This window comes from Primulina huaijiensis, chromosome 2 (assembly GCF_012295235.1).
Source record: "Primulina huaijiensis isolate GDHJ02 chromosome 2, ASM1229523v2, whole genome shotgun sequence".
Taxonomy (NCBI): domain Eukaryota; kingdom Viridiplantae; phylum Streptophyta; class Magnoliopsida; order Lamiales; family Gesneriaceae; genus Primulina; species Primulina huaijiensis.
In genome coordinates this window covers 22721088-22745985 of record NC_133307.1, presented here as the reverse complement: position 1 = coordinate 22745985, position 24898 = coordinate 22721088, and the positions used below count along the sequence as shown (strand labels likewise).

At 35.7% G+C, this 24898-nt stretch overlaps 4 protein-coding genes across 6 annotated transcripts; 1 reads left to right on the top strand and 3 right to left on the bottom strand.

The window, feature by feature from the left end:
* Positions 1 to 117: 117 nt before the first annotated feature.
* On the bottom strand, positions 118 to 1969 carry LOC140960074 (phenylacetaldehyde reductase-like). Of its 2 annotated transcripts, XM_073418201.1 has the most exons (6): positions 1690 to 1968; positions 1453 to 1622; positions 1010 to 1201; positions 716 to 878; positions 439 to 625; positions 118 to 338 (listed from the first exon to the last, which is right to left on the bottom strand). In XM_073418201.1, the coding sequence occupies exons 1-6, from the start codon at positions 1805 to 1807 to the stop codon at positions 185 to 187; spliced, it is 984 nt and encodes a 327-aa protein (XP_073274302.1). In that variant the 5' UTR covers positions 1808 to 1968; the 3' UTR covers positions 118 to 184. The 2 variants fall into 2 exon arrangements, with proteins under 2 accessions (XP_073274302.1, XP_073274311.1); XM_073418210.1 differs by lacking the exon at positions 1010 to 1201 and having other exon boundaries at positions 1690 to 1969.
* A 709-nt stretch (positions 1970 to 2678) lies between these two features.
* Positions 2679 to 10797, top strand: LOC140970612 (protein RETICULATA-RELATED 4, chloroplastic-like). Of its 2 annotated transcripts, XM_073432420.1 has the most exons (8): positions 6596 to 7299; positions 7897 to 7965; positions 8475 to 8606; positions 8683 to 8736; positions 8835 to 8879; positions 9843 to 9982; positions 10079 to 10204; positions 10292 to 10797. In XM_073432420.1, exons 1-8 carry the CDS (start codon positions 6811 to 6813, stop codon positions 10338 to 10340), a joined length of 1104 nt encoding a protein of 367 aa, XP_073288521.1. In that variant the 5' UTR covers positions 6596 to 6810; the 3' UTR covers positions 10341 to 10797. The 2 variants fall into 2 exon arrangements, with proteins under 2 accessions (XP_073288522.1, XP_073288521.1); XM_073432421.1 differs by lacking the exons at positions 6596 to 7299; positions 8475 to 8606; positions 8683 to 8736; ... (2 more) ...; positions 10079 to 10204; positions 10292 to 10797 and adding exons at positions 2679 to 4172; positions 4452 to 5886 and having other exon boundaries at positions 7897 to 7966.
* Positions 10798 to 11166: 369 nt separating this feature from the next.
* Positions 11167 to 20129, bottom strand: LOC140957569 (glutamine--fructose-6-phosphate aminotransferase [isomerizing] 1-like). Its single transcript, XM_073414885.1, has 11 exons — positions 19761 to 20129; positions 18730 to 18902; positions 16955 to 17063; positions 16135 to 16280; positions 15626 to 15874; positions 13601 to 13853; positions 12985 to 13235; positions 12703 to 12817; positions 12366 to 12621; positions 12122 to 12290; positions 11167 to 11724 (listed from the first exon to the last, which is right to left on the bottom strand). The coding sequence occupies exons 1-11, from the start codon at positions 19969 to 19971 to the stop codon at positions 11641 to 11643; spliced, it is 2016 nt and encodes a 671-aa protein (XP_073270986.1). The 5' UTR covers positions 19972 to 20129; the 3' UTR covers positions 11167 to 11640.
* Positions 20130 to 21174: 1045 nt separating this feature from the next.
* On the bottom strand, positions 21175 to 23026 carry LOC140970611 (N-terminal acetyltransferase A complex catalytic subunit NAA10-like). The gene is made up of 2 exons (XM_073432419.1): positions 22637 to 23026; positions 21175 to 21584 (listed from the first exon to the last, which is right to left on the bottom strand). The coding sequence occupies exons 1-2, from the start codon at positions 22934 to 22936 to the stop codon at positions 21324 to 21326; spliced, it is 561 nt and encodes a 186-aa protein (XP_073288520.1). The 5' UTR covers positions 22937 to 23026; the 3' UTR covers positions 21175 to 21323.
* Positions 23027 to 24898: the final 1872 nt, after the last annotated feature.

The window sequence follows — 24898 nt, the reverse complement described above, 5'->3', positions numbered from 1 at the left end:
AAGTTGTAATTCCAATTATAATTGTAATAAAAACATACAGTTAATTACATGTTCTAGTGCAGTAGGATACACGAGAGAAATATTGTATAATCCCAATTTATCTCTTTTTTCTCTCCCTTTCTAGGAGTCCGGCGACTCTAACTAGACACGCATCAAACACAACATAGAATAGAACTGCCCTTGCCTAACACTGGTCCCGCCTCTTCCAAATGTGGAGGAAGTTTTTATGCCTCAAAGTCTCGATCATGTCCTTGAAGCTCACCTCCATAGGTATAAAATTCAACCCCAAACTCTCGGCTTTCTTCTTGGACACCTTAACTGTTAGATTCCCAGTAACACTGCAATCACAATCAAATTTAACAAGTAAATAACACCATATCTTGTTGTAAACTTTATCGTATTTAAAAGATGACAACTATAAGTTCTAGAAATATATACTTCTGATAAGGATTGTTGTGTGAAGGGTTAACTAGCTCATGTAAAATCTGCACAGCTTCGTAATGGTCCACCGACGATTCGACTAAAATGTATCTTCCATTAGCCGATGAATCCTCAAGAGCCATAACATGAGCAGACGCAACGTCTCTAACATCAACAAATTGATAGTCGGGAAATATTTTTTTTCCTGCAATGTCATTTAAATAAGATAACAGTAAGTATTATGTTATCTCAAAGATGGAACAGGCTCAAGAGTCCTGAGGCTTGTGTATAGTACCTTTTATGATGTCCAAAATGAAGTGAGACGAAGCATTGAGAGTTGGCTGAAGGAGAGGACCAATCACGAACCCGGGATTCATCACTACCAGATCAATCCCATTTTGTGCTGCATATTTCACCGCAGTTTGCTCTGCTAATGTCTTCGCAAGCCAATACCATTGCTGAAAGAAACAGGCCTCGTATAAAAAGAGATAATGTTCACAAAATATATTAGATTGTTCAGACTCTATGTTGTGCTTCCTATCTCGTTATGGTGTCAGTTAAAGACGCATATAGAGTGCAGATACAAAACCTTTGTTTCTTTACATAATTCGGGGTCCGAAAACCAGGTCTCATCCATTATGGTATCCGGGCCACGGGGATTTCTGTTGAGTGTAACTGAAGCTATGGAAGATGTGAGCACAACTCTTTTGATAGATGGTGCTTTGGTGCATGACTTGAGGACGTTTAGCGTTCCGTTCACCGATGGTTCAATCAGTTGTTTCTAATAAATTTGAGCAATAAACGACTTGAAATACCAACCAAGGTCTAAATTGAAACTTTAAAGCGCAGATTAATGAATTTCGACGTCAATATTGATCATTTATATATCATTCTTCTTAAATCTGATCTTTGCTGCCTAATATATAAGCTCATCAGATATCAACTCGTTGATCATATATATATTAAGTATTATTGTTTTTGAACCAGGTATTCCATGAATTCAAAACAAGGTCGACGAACAAAGAAACGAACCTGTGGATCAGAAATTGAATACAAAACGGGAGATGCAGTGTGAAACAGTCCAACACAATCATGTATAATTGAATCAAGAGACCCTTCTTCTATCAAGTCGGCTTCAAATAACTGCAGTCTCTCTTGAGCTCCTTCAAGTGCTTTTAGGTGCGCAACTTTACCAGCCTTCCCTGCATATCTTAAAATAAAAATCAGCATTCATTACATAAAATCACGTACAAAAAGCGAGTTACTAACCGAGGTCTCGAACCGTGCCTTTGACGGTGTAGCCATTTAGCAGCAAAAGCTTAACCAGCCATGAAGCTACGTACCCCGAAGCTCCTGTCACACATACTAATCTACTTCTACAATCCATTCCGATCGATCTGTAATTGGAAGCTGCTCAATGATTCGGAGATGGTTGACTTGTAATATATATCTCTTAATAATATTTCACTTTCTGTCCTTCTTCATCGCTATCATCGTTTTGATTTTTGAGTTAGATATTTTCTCCACAAGTATGACGGCGTATACGTTTTTATTCATGATTGAAATTGAGGTTGGATGAAATATATTCATTCTATATCATTATTTGATATAATATATATAGAGCATAAATGATACTGCTGATTCGATTTTATCAAGAAGAAATTATCAAAATAGACTCACGGTGTTGTTTTGTTTTTAAAAATAATCATCTCGTGTATTGAAATATATATACGTGAGATATCTCAAATTTTTTGTGAGATTATATCACGTGTCAATTTTATAAAACAAATATCTTATTTAAATAAAAAAATATTATTTTTTATCATAAATATAAACAGAGTTGATCCGATACGGCTACTCTTTCTTAGAAAATAAGGTGTGGCTTTTAAAACAATTGTCCTATTGAATAATATATTTTGTTGAATTTTTTTTATATAATACATATTTTTAAAAATAATTTCCAACTACATGCAAGAAACTTAGTCAACATTTTTTATGGAAAAAAATTCCAATTTACCTTAATTCAATTTATTGATGTTGGAAAATCAAAAGTAAATGTCATGAAATATAATTTTTCTATGAAAGTAAGCAATTTATTTTTCGGATTACTCCTATTAGTAAATAAGAGAAACTCTTATATGGATGTCTCAAGTTGTAATTTGATTCTATAAAATAGAATTGGACCGGATTTGACCGATTCGGATCAAAATTTTATTGAGTAAAAAAAAGCCTATTTGGTGACCGGTTCGGATGGTTCACATATACCGAGCAGTTTTTCTTTGGAGCCAAGATTCAGCTGAACCCTTGTTTGGTTCCGACCAGACTTCGCGTCTTCTTTGTAAATTGTAACAATGCCCTATCCCAATGGGAATTCTATCGTGGTTCACCGGAAAAGGTAACGGTAACGGAAGCAAGCGGGAGGAACCAACTCCGGCCCCTATATCCGACCCCAAAACGGTGCCAGAGGTCCCCGGCAGGAACGGAGCCATAGAGGTTCGGAAACCCGACCAGCTTCCCGCTGAAATATCGGTGTTCGAGTTGGTTCTGTCGCTGCTACCGCTGACAAGGTGACTCTGGCGGGGTTTTGCTCCGTATCTGACGAGCTCGAACCTTGCCGTTGGGAGATTCTGCCGGCAAGCGGCGCCGAGGCACCACAATTCCGTGTTGTCTTTTGAATTGTTTGTGGAATGTATTCCGGAAGCCAAGATGTTGAGCTTGAGTGGGGAATTCGGGGGGATGAAGAGATTGTTTGGATTCCTAATTACCTTTTTTGTGAAATTTTCTGAATCTTGTTGAAGGGTACAATAAGATTTTAGTTTATTTATTCTGATGGCCAATATTACTATAGAATATTTGATTTTTCGTCTTGTTACTTTTGTGCTAGCTAGATAGACTTATGTGTTTCTTGAAATTACATCATGGCGGACAAGTAGTGGAAAGTGGCAATCGAAAAAATAATTTTCGTCCCAATTATTTTATGCCTCTTCTTTATCCCGGATTATATATGTTTTTGTGAATGTGTTCAAGTTGAGATTACTTTAATATTTCTAATCATCAAATTTTTATGAATTTTCTAAGTGTATTTGTGTACAAACGAGTTATGTGGCGGTAGGAACTGTGGGTGGATGTTTGAGAATGCTGTCTCTCTGTTTCGTAGGTGGTAAATGAGTCGATGTAAACTATTAATGCATTCTTCAAACCTGGTTTTTGTGTCTGGATTCATCTGTTTTCTCTCCATTCTCCCTCCCATTGTTAGATGCAATTTGCATGAATTCAAGTTCTTCTTGGATCTTGAGTACCACAAGTGCCTGTGAATTTTTCGGACGAAGATTGTCTTTTTAATTGGAAGTTGGAACCAGCTTGTGAGAATGGAATTTTGTCTGTAAACAGTATATGTAACTAACTACTGCTGTTGGTGTTTCCGTCTTTATTGAGAATCGAGAGCATTGGTGTTAGAAACTGTCCGGTCTCAAATTTATGGGACTTTTGTTAATGAAATGAGTTTCATGATGCAAAAATGAATACTTATCTGGTGTTGGACTTTTGCTTCAAGAGTATATTATAAGCAACACTATATGAATATAAATGGGCAAAAAGGTTATCTGAATATGTGCGGCAGCCGGCAGTGGTGGCTGAAGTGACGCCTGAGAACTGGTGCTTTGGGTGGTTTCTGGGGAGCAGCTTTCATTTCTTGATACAGTATGCTTAATGCAGGAATGTTATTACTCTGATCCTGTTGGCAATCTGAATAGGTTAGCAATCTTCTAAGTTCCTACTACTTATTATTATATATTAATTCTCCATCAGTTCTTTTTAGATGGCTCACTGAAAATAATACATCTCAAGTTGGGGAAAACACTTGTGTGCATATTGTTGGAGTTGATTTATTTCATGGTGCTCTATATATCCACTGACAAATCGAAATCTTGGCTCCAACTTGACATCGATTCAGAAAATTCAAGTATTTCACATTCTGGGAATGCCTCAAAATGAATCTCATGAACTATATCTAGGTCTCCCGGCTTTTGTAGGTAGAATTAGAAACCGGGTCTTTGATGGAGTCGAGCAAAGAGTACTTCGAAATTTACAATCTTGGCGAGGCAATATGTTTTCTGTAGCTGGACGAGAGATCTCAATTAGGCTGTTGCTCAAGCCACCTCTAATTATATTATGTTCGTTTTCAAGATTCCCCCTGGTTTATGCCGTTCTCTTCAAATGATGGTTACGAAATTCTGGTGGAGGATGGATGCATTTAATCCATCGTACGAATCGAGAAGTCTGCTTTGTGGTATAAATTTGCTTAAAAAGGGAGGGACTGCCATGGAAGATTGGTTCTGGAATATCTGTCCGAGCATTTACGGATCCTTGGTCAACGCGACCTCACTTTTAAGCCCATCACAATTCCGGATTCACATCTTGAGAATTTGACAGTAGGCGATTTACGAACAGAATCTGGGCACTGGAATTGGTCCTTAATTGAACAGTTTTTTTGGCCAATAGACCATGATGAATTTTGACGTTTCCCATTTACGCTCTGTCTGGAAGTGATAAAATCATTTGGCACTATAACTCTAATGAAATTTACTCGGTTAGATCCGGATATCATCTTGCGATGGCAGATGGAGTTGGAAGTAGTGACGGTTTATCAAGGAATAGTGCACAATTCTTCCGAAAATTTTGGCACTTGAACATTCAAAGCAAAATCAAAATCTTTATCTGGAAGGCCATCCATGCGGTATTACCTTCTAATCTTCATCTGGCAGCAAGAAGCATTTCCATTGACACCTCTTGTCCGCGCTGCCATTACTTCCCGGAGCATAGTTTTCATGCTCTGTGGAACTTTTCTGGAGCAAAATATGTATGGTTGGAATCGGCAATGTGGCTGATACTTGCTCGTTTTAAGGGTCGATCTTTCATGGATCTTTGGAGCTGGATAACATTGAATGGGACTAGAGATGATTTAGGCAGTGTTGCAATGGTATCTTGGAGCATTTGGCTTGATAGAAATCAACTTGTACATCAGGGTAAAGCGTTGCCACCTAAGGATGTTGTTCGAGCAAGTTCTCCGTGGGAACAATTTCTGGCATGTCAACCAATGGTCTCTCCAAAGACCTCGCTTCCATCTATACATACTTCTTGGTGTTCACGATCATCAGGGATTGTAAAGATTAATGTTGATGTGGTGGTGTCACGGGGAATTCAGCCGGTGGGTATTGGTGTAGTAGCCAGAAATGAACAAGGAATAGTGTTAATTACTTGGCCTTTGTGCTTAGATGGAGTTTTCTCAGCTTATGTCGCTGAACTACTGGCAGCAAGGGGAGGAATGATGATGACATCTCAAAACCATTGGCATCCTGTCATCCTCGAGACCAACGCTAGCAATTTTTCAAGATCGATATCTCATTCACTTCAGTATGCGGATGATGAAGCCATTGTGTCCAACATTGTAGACGCACGGCTAATGAGGTATTCCATATTTTGGCTTCGCATGGATTACTTCAGGGTGTATCTGTCGTGCATAAGGAATACAATCCTCTGTATATAAGCAAATCTGTTAAACTTGACTTGGACGGTGTTTAATTAAATTGTTGATTTACTCTAAAAAAATATGTATTTTTTATATGGTTTTGATTGGCGAACTTTTCTTTTATATTGATATCTAATTGCGTTATATTTTATTGCATTTAGTCCATAAAATGTTGTAGTTGAATTTAATTCGGTGGAATTATACGCGAGAAATCCTTTTTATTTTCGTTTGCCAAACGAGAACGGGTAACAATTCTATTATCAACAACGATATGGTTTTAGTTATTTTTATACAGTAGTTTCTAACTCCATATACCATGTTTGAAATGTTTTTAATATCCAAATTTTTTTTCCTTAGAAAATACAATAATTAACCTCAAAATAATAATAACTTTCACATATGATATTATCTTTTAAGGTTTTAAAATATCTCCCTTTTTTTAATCTTCCTTCATACAAATATGATAATGATCAAATACGCTTTTCAAACGATAATAATCTGTCTTGATGATAATAAATATAATTGGATAAAAAAAATAAAAACTTTTGTAAATAATTTGAGCCACTTAAAACGTCACACGTCATTATAATGGCTGATTTTATAATTTTTTAAAGAGATTTTTATCCATGTTTCGAATTGGAATGTGCCTTCCATACCATGTCAAATCGATTATTGTCGGAAAACAACAAAAGGAAGATATCTTAAAAACTTTGCTAGATATCTCGTTGCCAAAAACACCCACGTTGATATTTTTTCGCATCCGCGGCCTCGGTTTTCGTCGAATTATTATACCGTCTGCAAGCATTTGAGCCGCCGCAACTCTTTAGTTTAAGCACTTACGCACACGTTCAACCGCTGCCGGCATGATTACCGCAGTTTCTTCGCACCTTGCGTCTCAATTCATTGTATCGCCATGTCTGTGCAACCACTACTTCCCATCATCCGTCACCTACGTATTCTTGAATACCCATTTGCGGAGAACTACTCTCTCCTCCAATTCATCGCCAAAAATCCTCTCTCGTCCTTCCTCCGACATCTCCAGTGCTGATGGAAGCGATGTTGGTGGAGGAGATAACAGTGATGGAACTGTGGAGAAGAAGCTAAACAGGGGAGAGGCGCTCGGGGCCTTGGCTGAGGTGGGTAGATCGTTGAGTAATATCCCCGATGATTTGGCTGTTGCCATTGAGTCGGGAAAGATTCCGGCGATGGTAGTTCATCGGTATTTTGACCTCGAGAACTCCCCGGTTCTTGGCTGGTTGCTTCGATTTGGAGGGTTTAAGGAAAGGTTGCTTGCTGATGATCTTTTCTTGACTAAAGTCGCCATCGAGTGTGGTGTTGGAGTCTTCGCCAAGGTTTGTCCTTTTACCTAAATCATTCAAGATTAATACTTTTCCCCATAGTTTTGGAACCTGGGATGACATTGCTGAAAATCTGGATCTCTATAGGCTAGAGAGGCTCGACCTAAGGGGGGAAGTAGCCCTCAAATGAGGGAAAAAATTCAGATTTCATATGGAATTCTTCTCAAAAGTTTGTGGCCTTCAAAATGCATTAATTGAATCGAGTCCTCAACACAATTCCTGGTCAGACTCTTTAGAATCGTAGTTTTACAGCTCATTTCCATTTTCCTAATTGATCAGGTTGTTGGTATATAGAGGCATTAAATGGCTTTTCTTTGCTGACTTTTTGGTCCATTCAAACTCGGGTTTATTGTGGAAGGAAGTGCATTTTGGAAATTGGAATATTGCTTTGCGACACCAGTTGGGAACTTTGTAGTGCATGAGAAGCCACCCATGATAGAACGGCCTTAAAAATTGATGATGGTCTCTATAGAAGTGACTGATTGATTGCTTGTCGCCTTACTTTATTCATTTTTGGTATATATGATCTCTCAATGTCTTGTTTGTTAATCAGACGTGATTATTGCTCACTATGTACCATCTACGTGTCAGACTGCTGCAGAGCTGGCAGGGCGTCAAAAAAATTTCACAAGGGAGCTAGATTTTGTATTTGCTGACCTGGTATGTCTAATATCAGATTGTTGTATCTTTAGCTATACCGGAAAAGGATTAATGTGATACATCACTTATATGTCCTTGAACTTACCGAGATAGTTATAGATATGCATCAAAATCCATTTCTTAACTCACGCAATTCTTAATTTCTTATGAGTATGTCATCTTGCCCCAGCTTGTCCTTCGCCTACTCTAAATTAATTATTTAATTCACTAAAATACTTAATGGGTAGATAAAATTTTAAAGATTTAAAATACAAGATTTAAGCAATATTCTCACCCCATTTTAATAGAATTTTCGGCCACCCCACTTCAAAGGATTTAAAAGTTTGACAACTCATTTTCATTGATATCATTCCTTAATCCTCTCTTGGTATGATTAATCCCTTCAATCTAAATCTTCAATAATTAAATAATTAAGCAATTTCCTACCATATTTTGAAAGATAAAACTGATCGAACTTTTGAAACTTTACTTTTGTTCCTTCATCATATTTTTTTTATTCAATGTCTCAGGCAATGGCCATCATCGCAGATTTCATGCTTGTTTGGCTACCAGCCCCTACTGTTTCTCTCCAACCACCTCTGTCTGTAAATGCTGGATGTCTCAATAAGTTCTTTTATGCGTGCCCTGATAATGCATTTCAGGTGACATTCAAACTGTGCAAGCTCATTTTTCACAAACTTGTGTATCGCTACTGAATGATTTTTAGTCTTGTTGCAGGTTGCCTTTGCTGGTATATCCTATTCACTTTTACAAAGGATAGGGGCTATAATGGTTAGTTGATATTTATTTAACAATAGATTGAAGCCACAGTTCTGTATTAAGGATTGAGTGAAATCATGAAACTTAGAGTTATATATTCTGCCTTGCAGAGAAATGGAGGAAAACTATTTGTAGTAGGGACCGGTGCATCTCTGGTAAGTCAATATTCCATTTAGGAAATAATAAATTTGATTTTAATATTGCAAAAAATTTCTGGAATTCAGCGCTCTTAGTAGATTGCATTGTCTCACATGTGGAGTATTTTGTCTATTATGAACTTTTATCTCTGTCTTTCTCTCTAGATGTTAAAGTGGTTAGTGGGTAATTTGGATACAGAAGTACTTAGCTCAAAAAGACCACTTTATCAACGAATGTTTTTTTTAAAAAAGTTTTGAAATAGAAGCAGCAGCATTTTTAGATATAAAATTTAAAAGCACATTTTTAAAAATTACAAGTAAATTGAAGCAAAACCTGTATGTTTACATTTTGGGCTTCTTTTTTACAGTTTTTAAAGCGTTTTTAAAGTTAAAAAGACATAATTTAATGTCCACATTAAACCTAAAAGTGATTTTTTGAGGAGAAAAAACACATTTTTGTTCAGTTTGGCTTCTCTGTGCAAATACATTTTGGAATAAAACTTGTTCCAATGAGCCATTATTTCTTATAGGAAGCGCCTTTAAGAATAGTTTGTCGGATCTTACAGGCTACAGCCACTTTTTCTTCATTAAAAGAGGATCAATTATTTTAACAACATCACAATTTTCCTATGTATGGATTTGGTGATAGAGCTGACCTCCTTCCCGTCTCGGCCTCGTAGAAAGTTGAGTTCTCTCCATACATGGACGATTGAGATCGTCTCGGCCTCGTAGAAAGTTTTGAGTTCTCTGCATACATGGACGATTGAGATTGCAATACGCGTCTTACTTTACCCACCATAAATGTTATTGTTTACTTCTCAACTTTCATTTTCTTTTACTTGGAATCGGGTAACTTGCTTTTGTGTTTTTATTTGTACTTTCTATTATAAGGTGACAGACAATGTTTTGTATTCTTATTTCAAACTGTGTTCATTGTGGACAGACGATTTTTATGAAGCCATTATGTGATCTTTTATGTAGATTGGCACTGGTTTAACAGTTCTGTTAATCGCTGCACGAATAGCAATTGTTGCATCTTTTGATGGTGAAACGAACGATTTACCCATTCTACAAACAAGTGTTGCATATGGAGTCTTTATGGCAGTTTCAAGTAACCTTAGGTATAGTCTATACGACTTATCACCAAATTTTAACTTTTGAAAGTATGCAGCATTTCTTCTGCCATGCTTCACTGACTAGTTTTCTTTATTGTGTAGGTACCAAATACTTGCTGGAGTTATAGAACAACGTATTTTAGAACCGTTGTTCCATGAACATAAGTTCATACTAGGGACAATGTGTTTTGCTATTCGGACAGGCAATACCTTTTTGGGATCCCTGATGTAAGATTTTTGTGCTTTATTACTAAAACACCTTTTTGCTTGTATCCATTGTTGCCTTGATTCTACTTCCTGAAACTCATACATTAGGTGGGTGGCTTATGCACATTGGATTGGAATCCAAACGATAAATGGATGAGAACATGCTGTACAATTTTGGCCAGGCGTTTACTGAATCAACTGGGCAGTTTTTAACCTGTCTGATTTTTATTTCTGCTTTCGGCAACCAAATTAACATAACCTGTAGAAAATGATCACCTACCGCCCTTATATCAAGTTTGCCAATCTTTGATGTCGTAGACTCTCAAGTTTCGTGCCCGAATTATGGGATTGTTGCTCGAGAAGTTGGTGAAGATCATTGTTCTTAGGTTAGAGACATCGAGACCTGTGGTTACACAAGTTGGGTAATGTGTTTGAAAATGGAAGGATATATAGGTTATATTCTTCTTGTAAGTATGCAATATGTATATGTCGCCCATTCTTTTTCCTTTTTTAGCAAATTTTTACTAATACGAGTGTATATATTTGGATGCAAATGAATTAAATCGATAGTGATTGCTAATGTGATATGAATTTAACGTTTGAATTTAAATCGACTTTGAACCATTTTAAGTTTCATTTCTAATTTAAATTTAAATTATTTTGTTTGACAGCACAAAAATTATAACTAAACTTTATCTGATGTAGCTCAATAATTAAATTAAACCTAATAGATCTAGTTTGATCTGACTATAAATAATTTAATTTATATAATTTATAGTTTAACTAAAAATATATACAAATAATATTTGGTTCAATTTCAATTCAGATTTTTGTAACCGATGAATTTGAAGTTGGAATTTTAAATTCATAATACAAATTCATTAATTTGTTTGTGTAAATCCTTTTGAAAATATTTTTAAATAATTATATTTTGAGATATTGTGGTGGAATATACATTCAAACATGTAACAAATGCGTACTTATTGTACAGGTTGAAAGTAGAACAAATACAGAATTACATAAAAGTGGACAGACATAATACACAATGCCTAAACAGTGAGCACCAAAAATGATGGGATTTCACCAATTATACTTTAGTACAATCTCTTTATATACCAGTCGTGCAAAACTAGCTCAACCAAAAAGAAAAACTCGTGTCACATTACAAGCCCACTTCCCGCACAAATCTGAAGAGGCTCAAGGCCTCGTCCAAATGGACAAAATAGACAGCCTTCCATTAACAGTTTCTCGATGACAAGGTATAACAAGGAGTGAACATGGGGATTAATGCAAAGCCACTTAGTTACATCACGTACCAACTACCGATTTCCCAGAAATTAATGTGTGCGGATAATGGGATGAACCCGAATCAACATAGCAAAATATTGCAGAAGAGCTTTATGCTATTGTCAAGGATTAGAAGGCACATACAACCACAGGTCGAGTCTTTGTATTCCTCACTGAGTTGTAACACTCTTTGCAAGATTTCGTGGCTGATCAACGTTGTATCCCCGTAAAACAGTTAGATGATACGCCAAGAGCTGCAGCCAAGAAAACTAACAGGGATCAAAGGGAGTTGCTAAAATTTCCATTCATATAAAACGCAAGTTCCTGATTTACGTTGACATCCAAGGGATATATAAAAGTAGGATCTCACACTTATTGTCATTATGCCAAAAGCTTAACTAATGGTAGTCACATAACTCAAATTTTTTCAATTGTGCAACTGTCTAAACACCAGATTTCGATCATTATACCATATGGTGTCCACAGGACAACAAAGGTAACTGTTGTTCCCAACGATAAGATTAATGAAACTCCAACTAGAACTTGTAATTATTAGAAAGATGAACGAAGTTATGTTCTGAGACATGAAATTTTAAAATTTGCACTCACTAATAGAAAAAAGGTGGCAGATAAGTTTGAATGACAATTTACCTGCAATGGAACTATGTTGATTACAGGCTGTAGACAATCTTCAACCTGAGGAACTTCAATCACGCGGCAAGATCCACCAACACAGACAGATGCTGCATCTCCTTTAGTACACATGACTATTAGTCGACCCTTGCGAGCATGAAGTTGCTGAATGACCGACTGCTGTTTGCTGTTCATGAGAAGAAAATTTTAAGGAAATTCTCTTAATGAAAGCAATTGTGTTTCTTTAATACAAGAGACTAACCTGAAACAAGTATCGTGGGTGGCAATAACAACAACAGGAAGAGTCTCATCGACTAGAGCTAATGGACCATGTTTCATTTCACCAGCAAGCATACCTTCACTGTGCATGAGTGACACTTCTTTTACCTTCAAGGCTCCTTCCAGAGCTGTAGAGTAATTATATCCTCTTCCAAAAACAAGAAGAGATTGTTCGGCAATAAGTAACTTTGCAAGTTCTTTCATCTCCTCATCTAGCTTCAGCACCTCTTTTACTTTACCTACAGTTTATTAAAAACATAGAACGCACAAAAGTCATCAAAAAATGTGTGGGGAAACAACCAAAGTTCACACATACGTACTTGGCAACTCAAATAGACCATCTATTATAGCTTCCCTTCTTGCTTGACTAGATAATGTGTCACCTCCAATTGCAAGAGCCAACATAACCATGACTACGATTTGGCTTGTGTATGCCTGTTTGATGAAACAAATAATTAGCTAACTTCATAAAAGGATGCTGACTCAATCTTAAGTCCAAGGATTGAGATACTCAACGTCATTGCTACCGAACAACTTAGAACTAGGTCTTCTTTTCGTACTATTACGTAAATCAAATAAGGGTTTATATGCAGTTAGTTTACCTTGGTGCTGGCTACACCAATCTCACAGCCAGCATTTAAATGAACACCACAGTGGGTATTCCTGGCTATTGCACTACCAACAGTATTTGTGATGCCAACACACAATGCACCATTCTCAAGAGCATATTCTAATGCTAGTAAAGTATCAGCAGTTTCACCCGATTGACTAACAAAAATGGTTGTATCTTCTCTGTAAATGGGGCCCTGTCTATCCAAAAGATCACTAGCAATCTCCATTGTCACGGGAATACCTGCAGTGCCAGTAACGTAATTATTTTAGGAATGGATTCTCACCATTTGCATTAGAAATCTATACTCCATATGTAAGAAAGAGAGCGACCCAGAGTAAGCACTTCTGGTCTCTTTGGTTCAGCATTTTGTTTCTTAAAACGCCCCTCTATAATATAGTACTTTAGGTTCTCTAGATGCGACCACATTTTGGTCTCTTTGACAATTGACATAGCACTGTATGAAGCTGTAAATTTATGTTATGTTAGAGACTTGATTTTTTAAAATGTTATAAAATAGTCTTGCTTTAATAACGATGTAGTACATTAAATTTTGATATTTAAAATATAATTACATTCTACATATTAAATTTAGACGCATGACTAACCAGAAAGTTCTTCTAAAATGGGCCTTGAAGCTAAAGCTGCATTATAACTTGTACCACAACCAATGAAAACAATCCTTCTGCTTCTTCTTATGGTTTTGAGGTGATCCTTTAATCCTCCCAAAAGGACACTCTTGGCTTTACAGGATCCTCCACGTAAAAGCCTTCCTCGCATTGATGTTGTAAGAGATTCTGGTTGCTCATGAATTTCTTTCTGCATATAATGCTCGTACTCCCCTTTATTTATTTGTTCAACCTNGTTGGTATCATTCACGTCATATAACACCCTTCAAACGATAAAAATCAAGATATTACAAATTTCAGCAGGCAGAAATTGGACCAAAAGACATAACATTTGCATGTGAACAAACCGGTAATGACTTCCAATGTTTTGGATAATAACTCAGAATAATCTTCAATGAAACTTGAAACTATAAAATTGTAAAGTAGAATTTGCACTTTGCAGAGATGGATTTAAGCAAGTCAATGTAGGTGACTTGTATTTTGTGTGATAAAGATACAATGACCAAATATGAAATTCACAATTGAAGATGTTCAACATATTAAGGTAAGTCATTCCTTTATGTCTCTGAGGGTTGATGAATAGGACAAAGCTTGATAAACAACATCGAGATTCACTACCAAAACTTCTGAGAACATATATCCTGTAAAGAAAGTATTTAGCTTGTCAAATATGATCATAGCAAAGCCTTCTTCAAACATTATCCTCGACTCAATTCTCACCTTATCCGTTTCTTCTAAAAATAATTGAACTACTTCCCCTTCTTCACAAGTTTAAATCACTGCCAGTGGATAGTTGGTTGCAATGCTCAATAAATCTCAGCCATTGGGATAAGCAACCAACCATTTTTGGCAACATGGTTTCCTGATTAATCAAAATTCCAGGTGCAATCCCAGCCATTGGGAATATCAATCACCCACCCTGGTGCGCAACTCATAACGTAAAATGAAGTTGAAGCAAATCTAATTACATATAATCATGTCACTAACCAAACACATCCTTGATTCATAAAGTTCCTGAATGCACAAAATATATTATAAAATGACACCTTCAATCAGCACAAGGGGTTGGTTTAAAAAATTTACCTTTGTTTCGGACTCCATTGGTCAATTGACTTCCACTGAATTTAAAAAATAAAAAAATGCACTTTGAATGGTAGAAAGGAAGACTAAGAAATTGTGTCAATGCAAACAATAGGAGAACAAACATAGAACAGCAACATGTGCAACACACGCCAAAACCCTCCAGTAATTGTACAAATGATGGTTTCTCAAGTAAAGCAGTTCCACTTTACCAAAGATCAAGTACAAAAGTCAGAATATACACCCCTAAACTTATGTAAAATTAACACTCAAAGTCAAAAGAACTAATAAATACAAACTAAAGAAATGTCCCCAAACATTTACATCATTTGGTTCCATTCCATCCCTGTTTAACTACATTTGGTACCATTTTAGGACCTTGGACAGAGAGAATGTCTTCATGTAAAAGTAATATAACCAATTTTCAAGTTACGATAGGATAGGGTCAATGCTTTTCTCATTTGATTCAAATTGAAGGGCGGGCAAGTCTGAAATACAGAAATTCAAGACTCTTAAGAAAGAGAACTTATTTAATTTTGTTGGTATTTCATAGCACAACAAAGATAATTGATTTCCAAAAACTGATCATGTTAATTTAAGTCAGTTTTAGACAAGCCCTTAAGTAGCAATAGTTAGGCATGCATCAGATAGAACAGAATATCTGATCATTTGGTCACCTCCAAAGCTCAAGATTTTTGCAAGGATCTGCAACAAATAGTCACATTTTTACACCAATAATACTGCAGAAGTGCTTGCACGCTCTGGAAAATAAATAGTACAATATTCAGTTTCATGCATTTGCTGAAGAACAGAAAAAATGACGAGAAAAGGGAAGGATGGAACAGAAACTTAATCAGGAGACTTGGGAAATGATATTTTCTCAGGTCCAAAATTCAGAACATAACGAGCATGTGGTACTTCTTAAATGTTTGAAGTCAATTTAATGGTTAAGGGAACAATTGTGACAAGCATGATTATAGAATACAATTTAGTAACAGTTAAAAGTACCTTGAGATGAACAACTTCATTGTCCTCAATCACCAAGACCTTTTTTGTATGCTCCACTAGAGCACTTGCATCACTCGAAAAAAAGAATTCTTTTGGTTGCCCGTTGCTCGAAAGATATTTCACATCATTAAAAGATGCACCATTGCTGGTTTGCTCTGTTAACTCCTGACATAACGACAATATCATTTTCAGAACAGACTTAGCCAAAGTTTATGGGAATTTTTAGAAACAGCAGGCTTGTGCTTCAGTCAAGCACAGAGCTCTGTGGATATAAAAAGCTACAATAATTTTTTCATTCATCATGCATATAAATTTCGTGGACTGCCACGTTTGCATTGTATGTTAATGCATCAACACGAGGCAACATACTACTTACTTGCATGTTAAAGTTTTGCATCAACAAGAGGTGGTAACATAGTACTTACTTTTACACCCAGGAGCAATGGACTGCCACGTTTACATGCAATCAATTCATTGGGATAATGCTGGCTTTTGAAAATAAGGGCATATGCTCCTTCCAAATGTCTCATTACTTCAAGCACGACTTGACTAAACGTCATACTCTTGTCACCTGTTGAGTCATAGGAACTTTGTGACCATGTCATAACAAATACTCATACAAAAGCATAAGAAAGAACATAAAAAGTGAGAAACAAGTGACCTGTTAAATTCTTATGGGAAGCTTCACAGCTTAATCCAGTAAAAAGTACCAAAAAAAACAGGAGAAACATATGCCAAAAACAATCACACTGATGATAAAGGATTATCATACATGAGCCAAGATACGTGAAATATCAATAGACCCAAAGGAAACAGGTAGAATTGCTAGCCACATTTTATGAAACTTTCCTACTGTTTCAGGATTAGCCAGAATTTGTTTTTCTCACCAAAGTTGCAATTTCTATCTCTCCACGTTATTTTTTTCCTTTTTAAAAGCAGCATTACAGCACTTCAGGTTCATTAAGCTTGTGTATTTGTTTGTGCAGTAGATAAGGCATTTACGCACAATTTGATTATTTATTAATGAATTCCAATGCATTAAACCACCAAATTTGTTGTATGTTTTAATATGGTTAATTTTATCGCTGTTGTTTTCAATGTGATGAATTGATGAAAAAGTGCAGCTTTTATGCACGTAATACTTGATTTATGATTAAACTATGTATGGAGAGAAGAAAAGAGACATTAAACAAGAGGAACTAGACTTTTAGCAATTATTGTCCCACAATTATGGCGGTAAAATACCTTCTTCGTTTGCATTATCAAAGATGAACTTTGCAAGCTTTGGAATTACTTCCGTATCTGTTTCAGATTCAAAGGTAAAACCATGCCGAACCAGTGTCTCTTTTAATACCTAAAAACCACAATATTAGAATGGACAAGAAATAGAAAAATCGGGGATAGATTATCGAAATGCAAATGAATATGCACACAAGCTTTAGAACAATGATATCTTAAGTCTATGTAGAAATACGGTAAAACAAAGGATATATAAAAAAAAATGTCATCTTGATGTATATGAGAAAAGATTCATTTTCTAAGCCATAAGACCAAGTAAATCAAATTACCACAACAATGGAGATGCTGAAAACAAGTTCAGTAGCAACGGTTATTCACATAGCACCATATTATCCACTTGATATCTTCCAGCAATGTTAGCAGGAAAGTGTTAAAGATTAGGTCTTAAGTCTAACTCCACCTCAAAACCTAGCTCAAGAGGAAAGATTGTCCAAATTTATATATAAAACTCTCAATTACTTAATCCAGCCGATATGAGACATCTAAGACACCCTCCCAAGGTCAGGAATGAACAACTAGAGCGTAAAGTTTATAAGACATTAATGGGTGGGCGGTGGCCCACCAGTCCAACACGTAACGTTGAGTTTGAGCTCTGATAACATATTAAGATTAAGAATTTGGCCTAACTTCACTCCAAAAGTTCAAGGGTGAAGTTAGCCCAAATCTCAATCTTAACATGATATCAGAGCTCAGGTCTACTATTATGTGTTGGACTGCTCTATGCGTCACCCGATAATGTCTTGTAAACTTCACGCTCGGTTTTTCATTTCTGGGCGTGAAGGGGTGTGTTAAATATCACACATCGGTTGGAATAAGTCATTTGGAGTTGTGTATATTAACTTGGACAATCATCACCCTGAAACTAGTTTTTGAGGTAGAGTTAGCCTCAAGTCCTAATCTTAACAGAAAGCATGAAGCAACATATTATTCCACATGAAACACATAGTTGTACATTTTCCCATTCAGACGCATTGATGAGATCAAATCTGAAAACCCATTAAACTAGATATTCCAGGATGCCATGCAGCAGATAAAAATATAATCTAATCAAAATAAGTAAAATGAGTTATAAGGTTTCAAATACTAGTTCAACTAGGAGTTACTAACTTGAGCTTTAAGGCTTCAAATATTAGTTCAACTAGGTATTCCTAGTTAGTAACTTTTACTTTCTGGTCATGTAAAATATACGCCAATAGGTGTATTCCATTTCAGACACAGGCTTATATGATGCTGGAATTCATATTAATAATTTCCTATCCATATTCAAAGCTTTTGTCATAGTAAGAATGATAATATCTACTGCAGAAATATCTCCCAGTTTATCTCAAAACAAGACCTCGACTGTGTTTCTCCTGAATTCTCACTCCTGCAATTCTTCTTTGCATCAAGAATTGGAAACATTTCACAACCCAGACAAGAGTTCAAACTAGTAGATCTTAACTTGAGGCTTAAGCTATTAAGAAATACAAAGCTTGCGTGTGCCGCGAATATCGAACTCCAGCTTGTTGAGTATTTCACAGATTTTCATGTGGTCAAGCAAGACATAATGCTGAAAAAGTCATAAGAAACAAAACAAACTTTTGTAGAATAATGAAGCAACGGCGAAGGCTGTAAATGCAAATAGTCAATCCAACAACAAATATATATATGCTAACCAGATCATATGTTTTCTGTAAAAGAAGATATGTGATAGGAGTTAAAAAGGCAAGAGGCAAACCAACCTCATAATTGGTTATAACCCCATTGTGAACAACCAAGAATTGATTCTCTGGATCAGAAGTCTGAGGATGACTATTTCTTGGAGCTGGTTCCCCATGTGTAGCCCAGCGTGTGTGCGCAATTCCAGCATGAGTTGAGAATGATTCTTCCAAATTTAAATTTGTGGCACCAACTTCTGAGAATATGAACTGATAATAATCACTCGAATGTGGGAGAAAATGTAAGTTGATAAGAAACTTCACTTGCACAAAAAACCAAACCATAGCCACTGCAACTAAGTAGTCATCCCACAATAAAGTTGGGGCACCGACCTCTGAGAATATGAACTGATAATAATCACTCGAACGTGGGAGAAAATGTAAGTGAATAAGAAACTTCATTTGCACAAAAAACCATAGCCACTACAATTAAGTAGTCATCCCACAATAAACAAAAACTGCCAAATTATGGACATATACCAGGGCATTAGACTTGAAATGATTTATTGGTGAGCTTGTATTTTTTTCTCCCATATTTTTGGTGAATCATGCCATTTCTTAAAACAAAAGATGGAATTTATCTTGTGTTCTTATTTGTTAGATATCTCGTCCGCATTAAGTTATTGGCAGTTTATATATGAAGTTGGACAATCTCGATTGGAACTAGCTTTGATATGGAGTTAGGTCCAAGTCCTAATCTTAACATTATCAACAAACCCACAAATGTAGCACTGTTAAAAATGTGATCACGCAAGATACTAATCTGTTAATTTAGCTCCATTACAAGAGAAAAGAAGATGGGATATTGTATAAAATGACTTAAATCCTGAATATGAAACTTAAACATGCGTAAAATCACAATAAATTCCATTAAAAATTATTCAAATGTGAAAAAAAACATTCTTGCGATGATTATTACGAATAGAAGATCAATAAACCCAAAACCAACGTCACTATGACTCCATCCTAAACAAAAACCAAAGTACATCGCCGAAAATCCATGATCCAGATTAAAACCCAACAAAAATGGAAACGGAAACGAGAAAAAGAATCACCTTGGTAGACAGATTTGACTAAGGTCTCAATGTTGCCTTCTTGGCGAAACACGAGAGGTGCAGTGGAAGCTTCATGAGCATAATCTATGGAAATTCCTGCGGAATCATAGCCTCTGTACTCCAAACGGCGGAGTCCATTGAAAAGCAATCGTAAAATATAACTTCTTTCTCTACTCACGTTGAAATTCAGGTATGCGAAAATCCCACACATTTTAAATTATTTTTGTTGCTTGATTTGTCTCTACAAATTCAGGGGTTGGTCAAATCTGTTCGATTTCTGCAAATATATGCAGAAAATGGAGTGAGAAGGAGCTGAGGGTGGTGAGAAGGAGAGAAGAAAATAATTGACTGACTTTTTGGATTTTGGAGCTTCCTTTGACCAAAGGTGGCTTCTTTTTTATATATATAAATGGAAATTGTAGTTTATCAATTTTGAATTTCTGTAATTACAATAATTATTTTTTAAAAAACAAATTTTATAATAAATTTAACAAATTTTAAAAGCATTGCTCCAAATCCAAATTTACGGATTCATATATCTGCTATCTCTAATTCTATATTTTTTTCTACTTTCTCAACTATTTTATAAAAACAGTTATAAATATTGGAGGTGTTACAATGCTATCTCTAATTTAGGCACAAGTGGTAAAATTTGTGTTCATATGTTGTTGCTGATTTGGGTTGTATTTTGGACAGTTGGTTATCATTTTCAATATCATGTTGAGGTTCTTTCAAAACCTGCAATCTGCGTGGACATTGTTAATAGAAGTAAAATCATATATATTATTTTCATCTCGGATATTTATGTCTCACCTTAACTTCTATCCATTTCAATTCAATGTCACTAGCTTACTTTCATTTGCAGATGATCATCTAAACATGTAATAATAGTGTAGTTATATACTTGATGAGTTGAATGATTATTTAAGATATTTTTTTGAAAGCAAGTTTTGAATTTGCCGGATCAACGACCACTCAGGTCCCAAATATTCAGAGGATGTCATCACTGCTTGGATGGCTTCCAGTGAATCAGAAAAGAGCTAAGCGTTTATCACTAGGCAATATGATACATGAAATATGCCTATGGACACAGAACAAAAATGTGATATGAATAGAGCATATTCATATCTAAAAAATTTAAAGATAAAATATGAGATCATATGACTTTCTATATATATAAATAACCAATTCACTCACCAGAGATACGTAATCCACGTGTAATTGATTAGGTTTTCTGATATAAAAATCACATAATGGATTATACACGAATATTTTTTACTTTCCCTGCACAAGAAGTATGGAGAAAATATTGAAGCACATGCGTTGGTATCCACTAAGAGCTGTCATGTTTCTTCGAGGTGAACATTATGAAACAAATTAGCAGTCTCTGTATAAAATTATTGAAGCCAGGATCAATAAGACCCAAGGATGTATAAATGCGCAACACATAAATAAGTTTATAACAATTATCCAAGCTTCCAGGACATTGCTAAGAAAGTTCAGAGCTTTTTTCATACATCAAGCATGGAAACTGACGAAATTCTGACCCTTGCATTAATCTCATCACTCGGTTTTGGCTGCTGCTAACTCATGCTTTTCCTCTGCTTTCATGTCTGCAGAACAACAACCGCCACCATGGTGGTGGTGGTGGGGCTGCTGCTTCTTACCCTTCAATTGCTTCCTCATATCATAGGCATCCTCTCCATCGGCATAATATTTAGCCTCTACATCATGAATCTTGTATTCCAAAGTCTCAGTGTACAAATTGAATGCAGCCCTATTGCTTTTCCTTACGTGCAGAGATACATATTCCGCCCCATAAACCTGTTCAAGAAACAAACGCAAGGTTTAATTATCTGTTGAAGTGGACGTAATTCAATTTCTATCTGCCAATGGCACTCATGTGAAATAATACACAGAATAGAGTAACGCAACAACTAATAAGCAAATTGACCCACCTCAGTGTACATATTATAACACAATCACGAACCAAGACCAAAAAGGCCCAGAACGAGCAACTTATTCATTCTGCCGTAACATTCCAACTTCAAATCTGAAGGACGAATGATGCCACATAATGACTGTAAAACTTAGAGACCTATTTTAATCTCAATTGTGTGTTACACTAAGAAAATTAACTGATTTTCGAAACAATATGGTGCATTTGCAAAAAATTTAAATCTAAACAAGAAAGCAGTGCATAAAGTTATTTTTTACTATATATTTTCTCACACTATATCCTAGATTCAAATGGCGTGTAGGTAAAATAAACTTGGCATGAGAATATGATTTTGCTTTCCGTAGGCTCATACAAACCAATAGCCACGGAAAAATTAAGAACATGTTGGTATTAAAAAAAGTGAGGATGCTAGGACTAGGAAAAGGATAAAAATATTATCATAGCTTATACGAATTCACAACAGGCACAGGTAGTGTTCATTTGGGAATGCTTAGTTACAGGTACAATTTATCTCAAAAGCAAAATAATTTTAAGAATACTGAAAGACAATTACTTGAGAACAAAATTCAGAGAAGTGAGAAATCAATTTTCATGGATTTGAATTAGTGGTTGGGAAAAGCTGGGGATGGGGTGAATTGTAATCTTAGGAGTGCAAACATTTCGCGCCTCTCCTGCTAGATCCATCCTTAAACATATAACATTAGCAAACCATAATATGCAGAGAAGAGAAATTAGTCTGAGATTGAAACTGGGAGACGTAATATCCAAATTAGAAATAATTTCATTAAAGCTTCATATTTTTCATCAACTTCAAATCGGCATCCTTAATCCAATTACACTAACTCAAAATTTAATCCGCCAAATCACCCAGCACAGCTAAACAAATAGAAAACCTAATGAAAATTCGTCCAAAAACCTGTTCCATGGCGTTTTGGGCAGCAGTCATGAGCTTGGTGGCGAGGCCCAGTTTGCGGTGCGTCCTCAGCACCGCGAGCGAAGTGATGTGACCGTGGCATTCGGAGGATTCCTCCTCCATTTTCGCCAAAACGTATCCCACAATCTTCCCGTTGTAATCCTCCGCCACGTACAGTAGCTGCGGCCATGACAGGATGTGATAGAAGTAGTACTTCATCTGGTAGTTTTCCGGCAGGCAGAACAAATTACAGGCCTGCATAGCCAGTAGATCATCCACTGTCGCCTTCCTGATGCACACCATGGTTGAATTCACGGACTAGGGTTTAGGAGGTACTGAATACTGATTGATTGGTGGCGAAGAAGAAGATTTTGGTGATTTTTTGTGTGGTGTGGCTACTTTATTTATTTATTATTTATTTTATTTTTTGAAGGTTCTTCTTTTATTATTTATATATATATTTTTGGACAAATTATTTATATTTTTTTCACAAGAATAGAACTAATTTTATCGATTTATATATTTAAATTCAATAGTAAAATTATATATAACTTTAAAGTTAGTAAAGTTTCATTCCAATTTGGTTTCTTATTCTAGTTTAAATAATTATTTCAGAGTTACTTTTAAACATATTAATATATTATGATTAATTAAATATATTAAAATTCATCGGTGATTCACAACTTACTAAATATTTTTAAAAAAAAAATTAATATAAAATATAATTGTTGGCCTGAAATTTTTTTATTTTTATTTTTTGTCACAGAGAAAATGAAAGTAAAGCTCACAAAAAAAAAAAAAAAGGATTATGCAAAATAATTTAATCGGGTGAATTTAGGCAGTCGGAGGAAAAATGGTCCATGAACTAGGTCACTCAAACACCTACAAGATCGTAAAAATATGGACATCAACTCAGATATATAACAAAGCTTTCAAATTTTCATCATTTTGTTCGTAATTATTTCGAGTTTATTTCAATTTTCAGGATTCATTTTCATCTTTCAAATTTGTAAAGAACATATTTGTTTCAATTCTTAGTGACTTAGCCATGTTTTAATGTCAATTAAAGAAGTTTGTAAGCTACGAAAGTCATTGACAGATTAAAACAGGTTTCCCGACAGTGGAAACACAAATTTTCTAGTGTCGTGATCTTGACATCAATTTCAAGAATTTCTTAAATTCTCACCTACAAAATAGAGATCTTGGTGTTCTAAAATATTTTTTAAGAATTGCGATCATCTCGCCCGCTCTAAAGAATGATTTATTCATCACAGCATAAGTATGCCTTGGAACTAATTGGAGAGGTGGGAGTGGCTGGTGCTAGGCCTTATGACATGTCCATGGAACAACATACGAAGTTGACTAGTTATGCCCTGGATATGCTTTCTCATTCTACCAATCCTGATGGTACACTTGACCCTTTGCTCTTTGATCTATATTCATATCAAAGATCGGCTGAGAGATTAGTTTATCTTAAAGTTGCAAGACCCGACATGTGCTATGTTTTTCCGACATTGAATTAGTTTATGAATGATCCTAAACAATCTCATATAGATGTAGAGTCAGAGTGGTCAGATATTTCAAAAACAATCATAGTTTAGAGATTTTATTGCCAACCAATAGTTCTGCATGTCTTTTAGCTTATTGTAACTCTGACTATAGAGCTTGTCATATGACCCTTAGATCCCTGACATGTTTCTGTATCAAATTAGGATAGTATTTTGAGCTCTTGGGGAACAAAGAAACATAGCAATGTTTCTCAATCTTCTGTTGAAGCAGATTATCGAGCTATGACCACAACTACTTGTGAAAAAATTTGGATTTCTGAATTGTTATCTGACATGAGAGTTACTTTGTTTGGTCCAACAAATCTCTTATGTGATAACCAGGCGGCGATCCACATTACAGCCAATTTCATGTATCATGAACGCACTAAACATATTAAGAACGATTGCCATTCGACTCGGGAAAGGGTTAGAGATTGTATCATTAATACATTCCACGTTTCAACAACCCAGAAACTTGCGGGCACTAAAGGGTTAGGCAGATAGCAAAATTGGTCCTTACTCTCCAAGCTTTGTGTTCGAGATCTCCACGAACCGCAAGGGTGTGTTAGTAGTTGGACTCAATTCCACGCTTTTAGTATTAGCACTTGTTATTAGTTCCACGCTTTTGGTTTCTGCATTTGGTTGTATATATATATATATATAAAAAATAAAAAAAAAAGATTCTTCAGCTCAATCTCTCACGCACCTTAACAAGAAG

Excerpts from the sequence above, each read along its gene's own strand:
- LOC140960074 (XM_073418201.1), bottom strand. The coding sequence starts at position 1,807 with ATGGATTGTAGAAGTAGATTAGTATGTGTGACAGGAGCTTCGGGGTAC. Across the intron at positions 1,202-1,452 it reads ATTCAATTTCTGATCCACAG|AAACAACTGATTGAACCATC; the intron begins GTTCGTTTCTTT and ends CAAATTTATTAG. Across the intron at positions 626-715 it reads CATTTTGGACATCATAAAAG|GAAAAAAAATATTTCCCGAC; the intron begins GTACTATACACA and ends ATGACATTGCAG.
- LOC140970612 (XM_073432420.1), top strand. The coding sequence starts at position 6,811 with ATGATTACCGCAGTTTCTTCGCACCTTGCGTCTCAATTCATTGTATCG. Across the intron at positions 9,983-10,078 it reads GCAGTTTCAAGTAACCTTAG|GTACCAAATACTTGCTGGAG; the intron begins GTATAGTCTATA and ends TTTATTGTGTAG. Across the intron at positions 10,205-10,291 it reads ACCTTTTTGGGATCCCTGAT|GTGGGTGGCTTATGCACATT; the intron begins GTAAGATTTTTG and ends CTCATACATTAG.
- LOC140957569 (XM_073414885.1), bottom strand. The coding sequence starts at position 19,971 with ATGTGTGGGATTTTCGCATACCTGAATTTCAACGTGAGTAGAGAAAGA. Across the intron at positions 13,236-13,600 it reads CATTTTAGAAGAACTTTCTG|GTATTCCCGTGACAATGGAG; the intron begins GTTAGTCATGCG and ends CTGGCACTGCAG. Across the intron at positions 12,818-12,984 it reads TTGGTGTAGCCAGCACCAAG|GCATACACAAGCCAAATCGT; the intron begins GTAAACTAACTG and ends TTCATCAAACAG.
- LOC140970611 (XM_073432419.1), bottom strand. The coding sequence starts at position 22,936 with ATGGTGTGCATCAGGAAGGCGACAGTGGATGATCTACTGGCTATGCAG. Across the intron at positions 21,585-22,636 it reads CCCAAAACGCCATGGAACAG|GTTTATGGGGCGGAATATGT; the intron begins GTTTTTGGACGA and ends TTTCTTGAACAG.